The 16,161-nt window shown below is 38.8% G+C and overlaps 1 protein-coding gene across 1 annotated transcript in view; it reads right to left on the bottom strand.

Annotated features, from left to right (window-relative positions):
• LOC105534843 (chromosome unknown open reading frame, human C1orf185) overlaps window positions 1–16,161 on the bottom strand; it is a 54,642-nt gene that overhangs the window by 1,211 nt on the left and 37,270 nt on the right. The window contains exon 4 of the mRNA XM_011973727.1: window positions 878–914. Within this exon, the coding sequence (XP_011829117.1) occupies window positions 878–914 (37 nt within the window). The remainder of the gene's footprint in view (window positions 1–877; window positions 915–16,161) is intronic.

The raw sequence follows: 16,161 nt of genomic DNA, 5'->3' as shown, positions 1-16,161 counted from the left end.
GCTTTTCCCATTATAATATTTAGGCTGCACATTTGCCATTAAGATATGCTGTTTTAGAAAATACAATATCTATAAAATAGTCTATAATACCTTTTATAACACTTCACATATTAACTTTTCTTTTTAAAAAACTTCTGTATAAGGCCATTCTTGCAAACATATCTTTTTTTTTTTTTCTTTGAGACAGAGTCTTGCTCTGTCACCCAGGCTGGAGTACATTGGCATAGTCTTGACTCACTGCAACCTCCGCCTCCCAGGTTCAAGTGATTCTCCTGACCCAGCCTCCCAAGTAGCTGGGATTACAGGCCTGCACCACCACACCCAGCTAATTTTTGTATTTTTAGTAGAGACAGAGTTTCACCGTATTGGCCAGGCTGGTCTTGAACTCCTGGCCTTAAGTGATCTGCCCACCTCGGCCTCCCAAAGTGCCGGGATTACAGGCATGAGCCACCACGCCTGGTCTAAACATATTAACTTTTGTATTTTCTACATTTTTAAAGCTCTGTAAAATATCTTGTTATCTTTTATATTCAGCACCTCTAAACTTATGTAGGAGGTAATGTTTTGAGGTACTAAGATGTGATATGCAATATCTTTTTATCCTCAAGCATTACTGTTAGACATTGACTATGGTAACTTTGGGTACAAATAAGATATAAAAATTAAAACCTCACATTTTAGTTTAAGATATGATATTGCAAGTTTCATTTTTTCTAAAAAATTTATGCCCTTTTACATAATAATAAATTAATGCTTCCCTTACATTTCATACTATTAAGATACTTAAATGACATTTAGGATAACCTCTTGATTCTTCAAGATGTGAATTGCTAAAGTTCATTAAGATTTCTTCTAATAAATTATTGAGAAAAAATACCTTTTGTATGTGCTGCTTCCTTTTTTCTTTGCTCCTCCTACATTAAAAAAAGTTATTTGTATTTTAAAATCAGAGTAGTTTTTATATAACTTCTTTCATATATTTTATATAAGAGTAACACATTTTGACATTATAATTTTTTAACGGAAAATGTTTCTTTCCACAGTAAGAATTTCTTTCACCAAAATATATTGAGAGAAAAGAAAAAGTTGAAGTATCATCTGAAATGAATTTGGATTGGTCCAAAGAGGCGGTCTTCAGGATAAGGAATAACAGTTCAAATAGGATTCGTTCTCTCCATCCTCAGCAACTTGGTCAGAACTAGAGGAGGCTAAAAAATAATTAGAATCCCTAGACTTGTTTAATGAACTAACAGCAATAATAACAAAAAAGTGAATTCTGGTTGAAGGTCTTTATAGAAATAGGAATATTATTTTTATTTTTTTAGAGACAGAGACTTGCTCTGTCACCCAGTCTGGAGTGCAGTGGCATGATCATAGCTCACTGCAGCCTCGAACTCCTGGGCTCAAGCGATCTTCCTGTCACAGCCTCCTGAGTAGCTGGACTGCAGGTGCACGCCACCATGCCTGGCTTGGGAATATTTTTTTATCACAAATAAAACATTGTTTAAACAATATATTCCAGATATGTTCTGGGAATTGTAGTGGTGTAGTAGTTCTCAAACTTTAGGGCATTAGAATTACCTGATGTGCATGTTAAAATTCTGATTCTTGATTATAATATCAGACTCTTCTGAAACAGATTCTCTAGAAATGGGGTTGGGAATATGCATTGTAACACATTCTGCAAGTGATTCTAATTCAGGTTTTTCTTAGATCACTAGATAAACAATAGGCTAAAGCATAGAGTGTTTGGGATGGAGTGAGTGAAGATGAAGCTGGAGACACTTCATGTCTTATGTTGTGGGAGAAAATGTGTCAGTGCTCTGTGCTGATCTGCATTTGCCTGTCTCCCAAAAAAGCTTATTTGGGATACTTATATTCATTTTATTAGAATAAACCTCTTTTTTTTTTTTGAGACAGGGTCTCATTCTGTCACCCAGGCTGGGGTGCAGTGGCATGATCACAGCTCACTGCAGCCTCAAGTTCCTGGGCCCAAGTGATCTTCCTGCCTCAGCCTCCTGAGTAGCTGGAACAACAGGTGCATGCCCACCATGTCTGGTTAATTTTTTAAATTTTTTGTACAGGTGGGGTCTCACTTTGTTGCCCAGGCTGGTCTCAAACTCCTAGCTCAAGTGATTCTCCCACCGTAGCCTCCCAAAGTGCTGGGAATTACAGGCATGAGCCGCTGCACCCAACCAGCACTTTTTACAAAGCCAACTTTAATTCTTTGTCACTTTCACCTTTTATTAACCAATGCCAGTATGGGCTTCCTGACCTTACCTTGTCTAGATTTAAGACCAATTCATTCTGTGACTCCTGTATAAATTACTTTAGAATATTCCTTCTCAGAGTTTGATGTGCTGACAGATTACCCTGGGAGCTTGTTAAAATGCAGATTCTGACTCGGTAGGTCTGGGTTGGGGTATAAGAGTCTGCACTTCTAATAGGCTCACCTAGGTAATGTTGATATTGCTGATCTGGGAACCAAAGACTAAGGCCCTAGACTGATTAAAATTCTACCCAAAATAAGGGAATGACAAATGGGCATTCTTATATACTGCTACATGTACACAGGTAGAATTTTTTCTAGTGAAACTTAATAAACCCACTTCTAGAAATTTATTATGCCAAGTAAATAATTTAGGTTTTGTATAAACATTCAGCTACCAGAATATTCACCCAACACTGTTTTTTAAAACCTGCAATTTCAAATCCCAAGCATATGGCTGGGTGCAGTGGCTCACACCTGTAATCCTAGCACTTTGGGAGGCCATGATGGGTGGATGCCTTGAGCCCAGGAGTTAGAGACCAGCCTGGGCAACATAATAAAACCCCATCTCTACAAAAATACAAAAATTAGCCGGGCATGATGGTGCGTGCCTGTAGAGCCAGCTACTCTGGGGGTTGAGGCGCAAGGATCTCTTGAGCCCAGAAAGTCATGCCTGCGGTGAGCCATGATCGTGCCACTACATTCCAGCCTGGTTGACAAAGCAGGGCCTTGTCTCAAAATAATTAATTAATTAATTAATTATTAAAAAATCCCAAGAGTAAGGAAATAGCTAAATGCATTATGATACATAGATAGTAATACAATGTATATTCTTTCAACTGTTAAAAATGATGCTATATATCAGTAGTTATGAAAAAATTCAGAAAATGGTGGGAATGTATCAAAAAGACAGAAGAACAATCTTGAAGCCGTACCTACTAACTAGATTTGGGAAAATTTGGGCATCTAAATAATAGTAGTGATGGATTATAATCTACTGAATGAAATAGAAATCCACAAATCCATAGTGGTAATAAAACGACAGAGAAGGGACAGCTGCTTCCTTACATTCACAGAATGCTAAATGACAATTGTGGATGGGAATGGCAGAGCTGGAAAATCACCATTTTGCTACAGTTTAGTTAAGATTTACTCAGGCACAAATAATTTTTATAGCTAGAGAGTAAAGTTTGACAAAGAGAAGGATATCTGTGTGGTTTCAAAGTGTCTTCACACAGGTCGTTTATTTATCGCAAAGGTAAAAAATAAGAATAATACAGTGTGGCAAAAACAAAAAACAAACATCTTGATTGTGCGATCAATCTATAATCTCTAATTAATAATACTCAGGAGTGAGGCTGGCACGGTGGCTCACACCTGTAATCCTAGTACTTTGGGAGGCTGAGGCAGGTGGATTACCTGAGGCCAGGAGTTTTGAGACCAGCCTGGCCAACACAGTGAAGCCCCATCTCTACTAAAAATACAAAAATTAGCCAGGCATGATGGTGCACACCTGTAATCCCAGCTACTTGGGAGGCTGAGGCATGAGAATCTGGGAGGTGGAGGTTGCAGTGAGCCAAGATTGCACCATGCCACTCTAGCCTGGGCCACAGAGTGACTCTGCCTAAAAACAAAAATAAAAAAACAAAAAATAATAGCAGGAGTGAACCAGAGAATATCACTATAGCTACCAGGTACATTAAATAAATAATAAGGGCATATTATGAACAACTTTATACCAATAAATTAGACAACTTAGATGGTGTGGAAAATCCCTTGAAAGGCACAAATTACCAAAACTCATTCAAGGAGAGATAGTAACATGAATAGCCCTACATCTACCAAAGAAATTGAATTCATAGCTAAAAACTGTTCCACAGTGGAAACTCTAGATGACTTCACTAGTGAATTATACCAACCATTTGATGAATAATTTATACCAATTCTATAGACAATTGAAAAAGGCAAAAATCCACAGATAAACACTATATGCCTTCAGATATGATAAACTAAATCTGATCACAAGGAAAAGCCAAATTGAGGAGCCACCTATTATGTATAAAATAACTGTTGTGGATTGTTCAAAAATGCCAATATCATGAAAGACAAAGAAAGGCTGAGGAATTGTCCCTAAATAAGGAAGACTGAAGAGACATGACAACTAAACGCAAATGTGATTCTGGGCTGGATCCTATACTAAAGGGAAACAATTCTGTAAAGGACATGATTGGGATAACAGACAAAAATGGAATATGGATTTTAGATTTTATGAAAACATTGAATCAATATTAAATTTCGCCAATTTGAAAACTAAGCTACAAAAATATAAGAGCGTATTAGGGCTGGGCGCAGTGGCTCACACCTGTAATCCCGCACTTGCACTTTGGGAGGCTGAAGCAGGCAGATCACTTGAGGTCTGGAGTTCAAGACCAGACTGGCCAACATGGTGAAACCCTGTCTCTACTAAAAATACAAAAATTAGCTGGGCGTGGTGGCACATGCCTGTAATCACAGCTACTTCAGAGGCTGAGGCAGGAGAATCACTTGAACCCGGGAGGCGGAGGTTGCAGTGAGCCTAGATTGCGCCACTGCACTCCAGCCTGGGCAACAGAGAGATACTCCGTTTCAAAAGAAAAAAAAATTATATATATATATGAGAGTATTTGAATCAATATTAAATTTCCCTAATTTGAAAACTAAGCTATAATAATATGAGACAGTGTCTTCGTTCTTAGTATGTACACTGAAGTATTAAGGAGTGAAGGAAAGGAATATGCATTCTACTTTCAAGTGGTTCAGAAAAAATAAAGATACACACACATACACCCATTTGGCACAGTTCATAACTCCCACCTCTTAAACACCTTCTTCACTAGGCTTTTGGGACACCTCTTGGTTCTCTTTCTACCACACTGACTAGTGCTCAACCTCTAAAGTTTGGAGTACTTCAGGGCTAATTACAAGTACTTGATTTTTTTTTTTTTAAGATGGGGTTTCACTGTCTCGTCCAGGCTGGAATGCAGTGGTGCAATCACGGGCTCATGGCAGCCTCAACCTCCTATGCTTAAGCTGATCCTCCCACCTCAGCCTCCCAAGTGGCTAGAACCATAGGCATGTGCCTCCACACTCAGCTAATTTTTTTTGGAGGTGTAGAGATGGAGTCTGTCTGTGTTGCCAAGGCTAGTCTTTAACTCTTGGGCTTAAGTGATCCTGCTGTTTTGGCCTCCCAAAGTACGAGGGTTATAGCCATGAGCCACCATCCCTGGCCTTATCTCTTCTTAATATCACTGTACACGTCTGTTGAACATAGCAAAACTTCAGTAGAGTTCTTCCCATTTCTCTAGTTTTCTAGAGGAAAATTTATTTCCTTTAAATATTTGTGTTCTCTTCTCCATTTCTCCTTACTGAGATACAATAATTTACTTTGGGTGAGTCTGATCACTGATTCCTTTGAATTGGATGGGGCTAACCTATCAAAAGTCTGAGCTCAGAAATAATGCAACTAGAGCAGAAATCAATAAAACAGAAAACAACAAAGAAAATCAATAAAACAAGTATATAGTTCTTTGAAAATATTAATAAAATTGATAAAACTCTAGCCAGAACAATTAGGGGGGAAAAAGGGAGAAAACACAAATAAATATCAGAAGTGAGCAAGAGAATATCACTACAGGTACCAGATACATTAAATAAGTAATAAAGGAATATTATGAACAACTTTATGCCAATAATTAGACAACTTAGATGAAGTGGAAAATCCCTTGAAAGGCACAAATGACCAAAACTCATTCAAGGAGAGATAGTAACATGAATAGCCCTAGGTCTACCAAAGAATTTGCATTCATGGCTAAAAACTGTTCCATAAAGGACACTCTAGATGACTAGTGAATTATACCAACCATGTGGAGAATAAATGATACCAGTTCCACACAATTGAAAAAGGCAAAAATCCACAGATGCAAAGAGCCAAACAAATCACAACCAACATTAAACATAAATAAAGCAATCTAAACCTAAGATACACATTAGAAAAACTGAACAAAAATGAACTATAATTAGACTGCTAGTGGCAGTCGATGAAAGCCAGAAGGCATATTTTCCCTCTACTAAAAGAAAAGGAGTGTCAACCTAGAATCCATTGAAAGAAGGAGAATAAAAAAGGTCATTTTCAGATGACCAAAACCAAGTGAGTTTGGAAACAAAAGATACCCACTAAAACAAATTCTGAAGGATGTAATTTGCACAAAAAGAAAAGTCATCCCAGAATAACAGTTTTGATGTTGAAGGCATGAAAGACAATGAAAGTGATCAAGTTGTTGGTAAATCTAAGTAAACATTGACTGTATGGTACCTGTATGTAGAAGAGCGCGTTACTGCTGCTAATTATTTGCCGTTCTCAGTGAGCTAATTATACTTTTCTTGTATCACTGACATCAAGCTTGACTAAGAAATTTACTTTGGCCAATAAAATATGAGCAGAAGTGACTAGATAGAAGCTTTAAGGGCCAACACTGTGGTTCCACATCTCTCTTCTGTCACAAGGAAAGGATGTTCTAGGATAGAGACTATCCCTTCAGCTTGGATACCAGAATGAAAAGAACATGCCAAGTAGAGCCAATGCTGACCCACAGATGATATGTAATGTGAGAAGTAAACCTTTGTTGTTATAACACACTAAGAGTTTGGGTCTCTGCGTTACTGAAGTGTTACTGAGAAAAATACAAAAATGATGATAATGGTTTGTACAAGCTTTAAAAAAATAATGAAAATCTAAGACAACAATAGCAACTCTAGGGGGCACCATTTATATTGTATTTCACCCAAATAATTATCCTTGTCACACAACACTGTGAAATAATAGATTTAATAGTTAAATATTTTCCTGCAAGGGCAGTTTAAATCCAAGACTATTTGAGCCTAACAGACATTCAAAAACAAATAGTTACTCTTTTACAAACCATTCAGAGTATAGAAAAAGAAGAAACCCTCCCCAATCATTTTATGAGCCTAGCATAACCTTGCTACAAAGGTCTGACAGCACAATATAGGAAAGAAGATTTGGCCAGCTGCAGTAACTCATGTCTATAATTCCAGTGCTTTGGGGAGGCCAAGGTGGGAGGGTTATTTGAGGCCAAGCGTTTGAGACCAGCTTAGCCAACATGGTGAAAGCCCGTCTCTACTAAAAATACAAAAATTAGCCAGGTGTGGTGGTGAGCACCTGCAATTCCAGCTATTCGGGAGGCTGAGGTGGGAGTATCTCTTGAGCCCAGGAGTTCGCGGTTATAGTGAGCTATAATCATACCATTCCACGGTAACCTGGTTGGCAACAGTGAGTCTCTGTCTCTGGGAAAAAAAGGAAAAAAAAAAAAAAAGAAAGAAAGGAAATTTGAGGCTGATTTCATTCATTTACAGACATGTAAAAAAGTAAGTAAAATATTATCAAATCAAATCATCCACATGTAAAAGAAAAGACATCATGGCCTGAGCGCAGTGGATCATGCCTGTAATCCCAGCACTTTGGGAGGCTGAGACAGGCGGACCACTTGAGGTCAGGAGTTCGAGATCAGCCTGGCCAACATGGTGAAACCCCATCTCTGCTAAAAATACAAAAATTAGCTGGGCATGGGGGCGCACACCTGTAATCCCAGCTGCTTGGGAGGCTGGGAGAGGAGACTTGTTTGAACCTGGGAGGAGGAGGTTGCAGTGAGCCGAGATTGCACCACTGCCTGGGCGATAGAGCAAGACTCTGTCTTAAAAAAATAAAATTCTGGGCCGGCATGGTGGCTCATGCCTGTAATCCCAGCACTTTGGGAGGTGGAGGCAGGCGGATCACGAAGTCAGGAGATTGAAAGCATCCTAGCTAATACGGTGAAACCCCATCTCTACCAACAATACAAAAAATTAGCCGGGGGTGATGACGGGCGCCTGTAGTCCCAGCTACTCGGGAGGCTGAGGCAGGAGACTGGCATGAACCCGGGAGGCGGGGCTTGCAGTGAGCCGAGATCGCAGCACTGCGCTCCAGCCTGGGTGACAGAGTGAGACTCCGTCTCAAACAAACAAACAAACAAACTCTGAAGATGAATGGTGATGATGGTTGCACAACGTGAATGCACTTAATGCCACTGAATTGTACACTTCAAAATGGTTAAAATAGTAAATTTTGTTATGTGTATTTTATTACAATTTTTAAAATAAAAATAAGTAATGTACAAATATAAATAAGATTTCTTTTTGATTTAAATATATATATTTTTTAACTTTTAGGTTCAGGGGTACATGTGCAGGTTTGTTACACAGGTAAACCTGTGTCATGGGGGGTTTGTTGTACAGATTATTTCATCACCCAGGTATTAAGCCTAGTACCCATTAGTTATTTCGTCCTGATTCTCTCCCTTCTCCCACCCTCCACCTTCTTATAGGCCCCAGTGTGTGTTGTTCCCCTCTATGTGTCCATGTGTTTTCCACATTTGGCTCTCACATATAAAAGAGAACATGCAGTATTTGGTTTTCTGTTCCTGCATTAGTTTGCTGAAGATAATGACCTCCAGTTCCATCCATGTTCCTGCAATGGGTATGATCTCATTCTTTTTTATTCCATAATGTATATGTACCATATCTTCTTTATCCAGTCTACTACTGATGGGCATTTAGGTTGATTCCATGTCTTTGCTATAGTGAATAATGCTGCAGTGAACATACACACGCATGTGTCTTTATAATCGAACAATTTATATTCCTTTGGGTAATAGCCAGTAATGGGATTGTGGGGTCAAATGGTATTTCTGTTTTTAAGAATTGAGGAATTGCCACACTGTCTTCCACAATGATTGAACTCATTTGCACTCTCATAACAGTGTGTAAGAATTCCTTTTTCTCTGTAGCGTCACCAGCATGTTTTAAAATTTTTTTATTATTTTTTATTTTTTTGAGACAGAGTCTCTGTCGCCCAGGCTGGAGTGCAGTGGCATGATCTCAGCTCACTGCAACCACTGCCTCTTGGGTTCAAGTGATTATCCTGCCTCAGCCTCCCAAGTAGCTGGAATTACATGCGTGTACCACCACACCCAGCTAAGTTTTTTATTTTTTAGTAGAGATGGTGTTTTGTCTTGTTGGCCAGGCTGGTCTCTAACTCCTGACCTCAAGTGATCCACCTGCCTCAGCCTCCCAAAGTGCTGGGATTACAGGCATGAGCCACCATGTCTAGCCTTGACTTTTTAGTAATAGCCATTTTGACTGGTGAGATGGTATCTCATTGTGGTTTTGATTTGCATTTCTCTAATAATCAGTGATATTGAGCTTTTTTTCAAATGATTCTTGGCCACAGGTATGTCTTCTTTTGAAAAGTGTCTGTTCATATCATTTGCTCACTTTTTAATGGGGTTGCTTGTTTTTTTCTTGTAAATTTGTTTAAGTTCCGGATAGATGCTGGATATTAGACCTTTGTCAGATGCATGGTTTGCAAACATTTTCTCCCATTTATAGGTTGTCTGTTCACTCTGTTGATAATTTCCTTTGCTGTGAATAAGCTCTTTGGTTCAATTAGATACCATTTGTCAATTTTTGCTTTTGTTGCAATTGCTATTGGCATCTTCATCATGAAATCTTTGCCCATTTCTATGTCCAGAATGGTATTGCCTAGGTGGTCTTCCAGGGTTTTTATACATTTGGGTTTTATTTACATTTAAGTCTTTAATCCATCTTGAGTAAATTTTTGTATATGGTATAAGGAAGGGGTCCAGTTTCAGTCTTCTGCATGTGGCTAGCCAGTTATCCCAACACCATTTGTTGAATAGAGAATCCTTCCCCCATTGCTTGTTTTTGTCAGGTTTGTCAAAGATCAGATCATTGTAGGTGTGTGGCCTTACTTCTGGGTTCTGGGTTCTGTGTTCTGTTCCATTGGTCTATGTGTCTGTTTTTGTACCAGTACCATGCTGTTTTGGTTACTGTAACTCTACAGTATAGTTTGAAGTGGAGTAGTGTGATGCTTCCAGCTTTGTTCTTTTTGCTTAGGATTTCCTTGGCTACTCAGGCTCTTTTTTGTTCCAGTGAGCTCAGATCACGCCACTGCACTCCAGCCTGGGTGACAAAGCAAGACTCCATCTCAAAAAAAAATCAAAATCAAAATAGAAATAATAAAATAAAATGTTTTTTTTTCTAGTTTTATGAAGAATGTCAATGGTAGTTTAATAGGAATAGCATTGAATCTATAAATTGTTTTGGGCAGTATGGCCATTTAAACAATATTGATTCTTCCTATCCATGAGCATGGAAGGTTTTTCCATTTGCTTGTGTCATCTCTGACTTCTTTGAGCAGTGTTTTGTAGTTCTTCTTATAGAGTTATTTCACCTCTCTGATTAGCTGTATTCATAGGTATTTTATATTTTTTGTGGCAATTGTGAATGGGATTGCATTCCTGATTTGGTTCTCAACTTGACTGTTGTTGGTGTATAGGAATGTTGGTAATTTTTGCACATTGATATTGTATCCTGAGACTTTGCCAAAGTTGTTTATCAGCTTAAGGAGCTTTTGGGCTGAGACAATGGGATTTTCCAGATAGTGGATCATGTCATCTGCAAACAGGGATAGTTTGACTTCCTCTCTTCCTATTTGGATGCCCTTTATTTCTTTTTCTTGCCTGATTGCCCTAGCCAGGACTTCCTGTACTATGTTGAGTAGGAGTGGTGAGAGAAGGCATTCTTGTCTTGTGCCTGTTTTCAAGGGGAATGCTTCCAGCTTCTGCCCATTCAGTATGATGCTGGGTATGGGTTTGTCATAGATGGCTCTCATTATTTTGAGGTATGTTCCTTCAATACCTAGTTTATTAAGACTTTTTAACATGAAGTTGTGCTGAATTTTATTGAAAGGCTTTTCTGCATCTATTGAGATAATCATGTTTTGTTTTGTTTTGTTTTGTTTTTGACAGAGTTTCACTCTCATTGCCCAGGCTGGAGTGCAATGGTGTGATCTCGGCTCACCACAACCTCCGCCTCCCAGGTTCAAGTGATTCTCCTGCCTCAGCCTCCCGAGTAGCTGGGATTACAGGCATATGCCACCATGCCTGGCTAATTTTGTATTTTTAGTAGAGACGGGGTTTCTCCATGTTGGTCAGGCTGGTCTTGAACTCCCAACGTCAGGTTATCTGCCCTCCTTGGCCTCCCAAAGTGTTGAGATTACAGGTGTGAGCCACTGTGCCCAGTCCAATCATGTGGTTTTTTTCTTTAGTTCTGTTTATATGATGAATCACATTTATTGATTTATGTTGTCCCAACCTTGCATCCCAGGAATAAAGCCTACTTGATCACAGTGAATAAGTTTTCTCATGTGCTGCTGGATTTGGTTTGCCAGTATTTTGTTGAGGATTTTTGCATCAGTGTTCATCAAAGATATAGGCCTGAAGTTTTCTTTTTGTTTTGTGTCTCTGCCAGGTTTTGGCATCAAGATGATGCTGGCCTCATAGAATGAGTTAGGGAGGAGTCCCTCCTCCTTAATTTTTTGGAATAGTTTTAAAAGGAATGGTACTAGCTCTTCTTTGCACATCTGGTAGAATTCAGCTATGAATCCATCTGGTCCTGGTTTTTTTTCTGGTTGGTAACCTGTTTATCACTGGCTGAATCTCACAACTTATTATTGGTCTGTTCAGTGATTAAATTTCTTCTTGGTTGTCTTAGGAAGGTGTATGTATCCAGGAATTTATCCATTTCTTCTAGATTTTCTAGTTATGTGCATAGAGGTGTCCATAATATTCTCTGATGGTTATTTGTATTTCTATGGGTCACTGGTAATACCCCCCTTGTCATTTATGGTTGTATTTATTTGAACAATCTCTTTTCTTCTCTACTAGTCTAGCTAGCAGACTATTTTATTATTTTTTTCAGAAAACCAACTCCTGGATTCATTGATCTTTTGAATTTTGTGTGTGTGTGTGTGTGTGTGTGTGTGTGTGTGTGTGTCTCATTCTCTTTCAGTTCAGCTCTGATTTTGGTTCTTTCTTGTCTTCTGCTAGCTTTGGGATTTGTTTGCTCTTGGTTCTCTAGTTCTTTTAGTTTGATGTTAGATTGTTAACTTCATATCTTTCTAACTTGCTGATGTGGGCGTTTAGTGCTATAAGTTTCCCTTTTAATACTGCCTTAGCTATGTCCCAGAGATTCTGGTATGTTGTACCTTTGATCTCATTCGTTTCAAAGAACTTCTTGATTTCTGCCTTAATTTCATTGTTTACCCAAAAGACATTCAGGAGCAGTTTATTTAATTTCCATGTAATTATATAGTTTTGAGTGAATTTCTTAGTCTGTTTCTAATTTGATTGTGTTTTGGTCTGAGAGATAGATTGTTAGGATTTCTGTTCTTTTGCATTTGCTGAGGAGTGTTCTACTTTTTTTTTTCTTTTTTCTTTTTTTTTTTTTTGACAGAGTCTTGCTGTGTCATCCAGGCTGGAGTGCAGTGGTGCCATCTCAGCTCACTGCAACCTCTGACTCCCAGGTTCAAGTGATTCTTCTGCCTCAACCTCCTGAGTAGATGGGATTATAGGCACATGCCACCATGCCTGGCTAATTTTTGTATTTTTAGTAGAGACAGAGTTTCACCATGTTGGCCAGGCTGGTCTCAAACTGTCTGCTTTGGCCTCCCAAAGTGCTAGGATTACAGGCATGAGTGACTGTACCCAGCCAGAGTGTTTTACTTCTGATTATGTAATTGATTTTAGAATACGTGCCATGTGGCAATGAGAGCAATGTATATTCTGTTGTTTTTGGGTGAAGAGTTCTGCAGATGTCTATCAAGTCCATTTGATTCAGTGCTGAGTTCAGGTCCTGAATGTCTTTGCTAATTTTCTGTCTCATTGATCTGTCAAATATTGTTAGTGGGGTGTAAAACTCTCCCACTACTATTGCGTGGGAGTCTAAGTCTCTTTGAAGGTGTGTCTAAGAACTTGCTTTATGAGTCTGGATGCTCTTGTGTTGGGTGCATAGATATTTAGAATAGTTAGATCTTCTTGTTAAATTGAACCCTTTACTATTAAGTAATGCCTTTCTTTGTCTTTTTTAAACATTTGCTGGTTTGAAGTCTGTTTTGTCTGAAACTAGGATTACAACCCCTGCTTTTTCTGTTTTCCATTTGCTTGGTAGATTTTTCATCATTCTTTTATTTTGAGCCTATGTGTATCGTTGCATGTGGGATGCATCTCTTGAAGACAGCATATCAATGGGTCTTGCTTCTTTTTTTTTCTAGCTTGCTACTGTGTCTTCTAATTAAGACATGTAACCCAGTTGCATTCAAGGTTAATATTGATATGTGTGGATTTGTCCTGTCATCACTATGTTAACTGGTTATTTTGCAGACTTGCTTACGTGGTTGCTTTATAGTGTCACTGGTCTGTATACTTCAGTGTTTTTGTAGTAGCTGGTAAGGGTCTTTCCTTTCCATATTTGGTGCTTCCTCCAGGAGTTTTTATAAGGCAGATATGGTGGTAACAAATTCTCTCAGAATTTGCTTGTCTGAAAAGGATCTTATTTCTCCTTTGCTCATGAAGCTTAATTTGGCCAGATATGAAATTCTGGGTTGGAATTTCTTGTCTTTGAGAATGCTGAATATTGGCTCCCAATCTCTTCTGACTTGTAGGGTTTCTTTTGAGAGGTCTGCAGTTAGTCTGATGGGCTTCCCTTTGTAGGTGGCCTGACCTTTCTCTCTAGCTGCCTTTAACATTTTTTCTTTCATTTCGACCTTGGAGAATTCAATGATTATGTGTCTCGGGGATAATATTCTTGTGAAGTATCTTACTGGAGTTCTCTGTATTTCCCTGAAAGAGATGGATGATATCCTGAAATATATTTTCCACATTGGTTCCATTCTCCCCATCTCTTTTGGGGATACCAATGAATCATAAATTAGGTCTCTTTACATAATCCCATATTTCTCAGAAGTTTTATTCATTCTTTTTTCTCTATTCTTGTTGACTAATTTCAGAAAGCCCATCTTCAAGCTCTGAGATTCTTTCCTCTGCTTAGTCTATTCTGCTATTAATACTTGTGATTGCATTATGAAATTCATGTAGTGTGTTTTTCAGCTCTATCAGGTTTGTGAGGTTCTTCTCTATACTGGCTATTTTGTCTGTCAGCTCCTGCATCATTTTATCATGACTTTTAGCTTCCTTGCGCTGGGTTTCAATGCACTTCTGTAGCTCAGTAATCTTCATTACTATTCATATTCTGAATTCTATTTCTGTCATCTCAGCCATCTCAGCCTGGTTCAGAACCTTTGCTGAAGAGGTGATATGGTCATTTGGAGGAAAGAAGGCTCTCTGGCTTTTTGAATTATCAGGGTTTTTGCACTGTGGGTTTATCTACCATCAATCTCTGAGGTTGCTGACCTGTGGATGTTTTCTTTTTCCCCTTCTCCTATTTGATGACCTTGAGGGTTTGATTGTGGTATAAGGTAGATTCAACTAACTGGCTTCATTTCTGGAATATTTTAAGGGGCCAATCCTCAGCTCCCAATTCCTAGACTGTGTGCTCTAACTCTAAGGGACTTGTACTGGGCCCCGACTTTGCTCTCTGGCTCAAGGTTGGGAATTCACTTTGCTGGGGGAACCGAGGTGCTCTTGGACCACTGGTCATTACACTCCAATGGGTGGTGTCAACCAAAGCATTTAGTAGTGTGGCAGCAGTGAGATCATTTCTATAAACTAGCCAGAAAATGACTATTTCTACAGGACAGCAATCCATGGCCAATCATTGTTTATTTTAGGTTTAAAAGTAGAAAGTTGTAAAAGACCATTGCTCTTACTCTAATGACACAAGCAATATGGATAAGCTTAACTATCTTTTAAAAAATTTTTTTCTTCCTTCCTTTCTCTCTCTTTCTCACTCTTCCTTTTTGCTAGAGATGATGTCTTGCTTTGTTGTCTAGGCTGGTCTCAGACTCCTGTGCTCAAATGATCTTCCCGCCTCAGCTTCTCACAGTGCTAGGATTACAGGTGTGAGCCACCAAGCCTGGCCAATAATCATCTTTTAAAAATAAAACAAAAAGCTAAACTCCAGAAAGTGACAAACCCTTCATAAGAGAGAAGACATCTACAGTAGCTCTTACCACTGACTAAAATGGAGAAAGGAGGAGGAAGAGGAACTGCCATAAATGAGAGAAGAATTGCAAAAGCAATTCACAGATGCAAAGCAAAGCAATTCAATGTGTTTACTTTTTCAACAAATAATACTGGAACAATTAGACATGGGTACTGCCAAAAATGAACCTTGACCTAAACCTCACACCTTATTCAAAACAATTAATGGTTGGACTTGGTGGCTCACACCTGTAATCCCAGCATTTTGGGAGGCCAAGGTGGGCAGATCACCTGAGGTCAGGAGTTTGAGACCAGCCTGACCAACATGGAGAAAGTCCTATCTCTACTAAAAATACAAAATTAGCCGGGTGTGGTGGTGCATGCCTATAATCCCAGCTACCCAGGAGGCTGAGGCAGGAGAATCACTTGAACCTGGGAGGCAGAGGTTACAGTGAGCCAAGATAGCACCATTGCACTCCAGCCTGGGTGAGAAGAGTAAAACTCCGTTTCAAAAAAGAAAAAAAAAATTAACTAAAAATGGACTAAACATAGAAATGTAAGATGTAAAACTATGATAGTCAAAATAATCTTGAAAAAGAACAAAACTGGAAGGCTCACACTTCCTGATATTAAAATTTACTACAAAGCTACAATAATCAAGACAGTATGATATTGGTATGAGACATATAAATCAATGACATAGAACTGAGAGTCCGGAAATAAACACTCACACTTGCAGTCAACTGATTTTCGATAAGTGTGCTGAGACAATGGAATGGGGAAAAAAGACTTTTCTCCAAATGGTGTTGGGACAATGAGATATCCATTGCAAGTGAA

This window comes from Mandrillus leucophaeus, unplaced genomic scaffold, assembly GCF_000951045.1.
Source record: "Mandrillus leucophaeus isolate KB7577 unplaced genomic scaffold, Mleu.le_1.0 Scaffold14, whole genome shotgun sequence".
Taxonomy (NCBI): domain Eukaryota; kingdom Metazoa; phylum Chordata; class Mammalia; order Primates; family Cercopithecidae; genus Mandrillus; species Mandrillus leucophaeus.
This window is presented reverse-complemented; position numbering and strand designations above follow the sequence as displayed.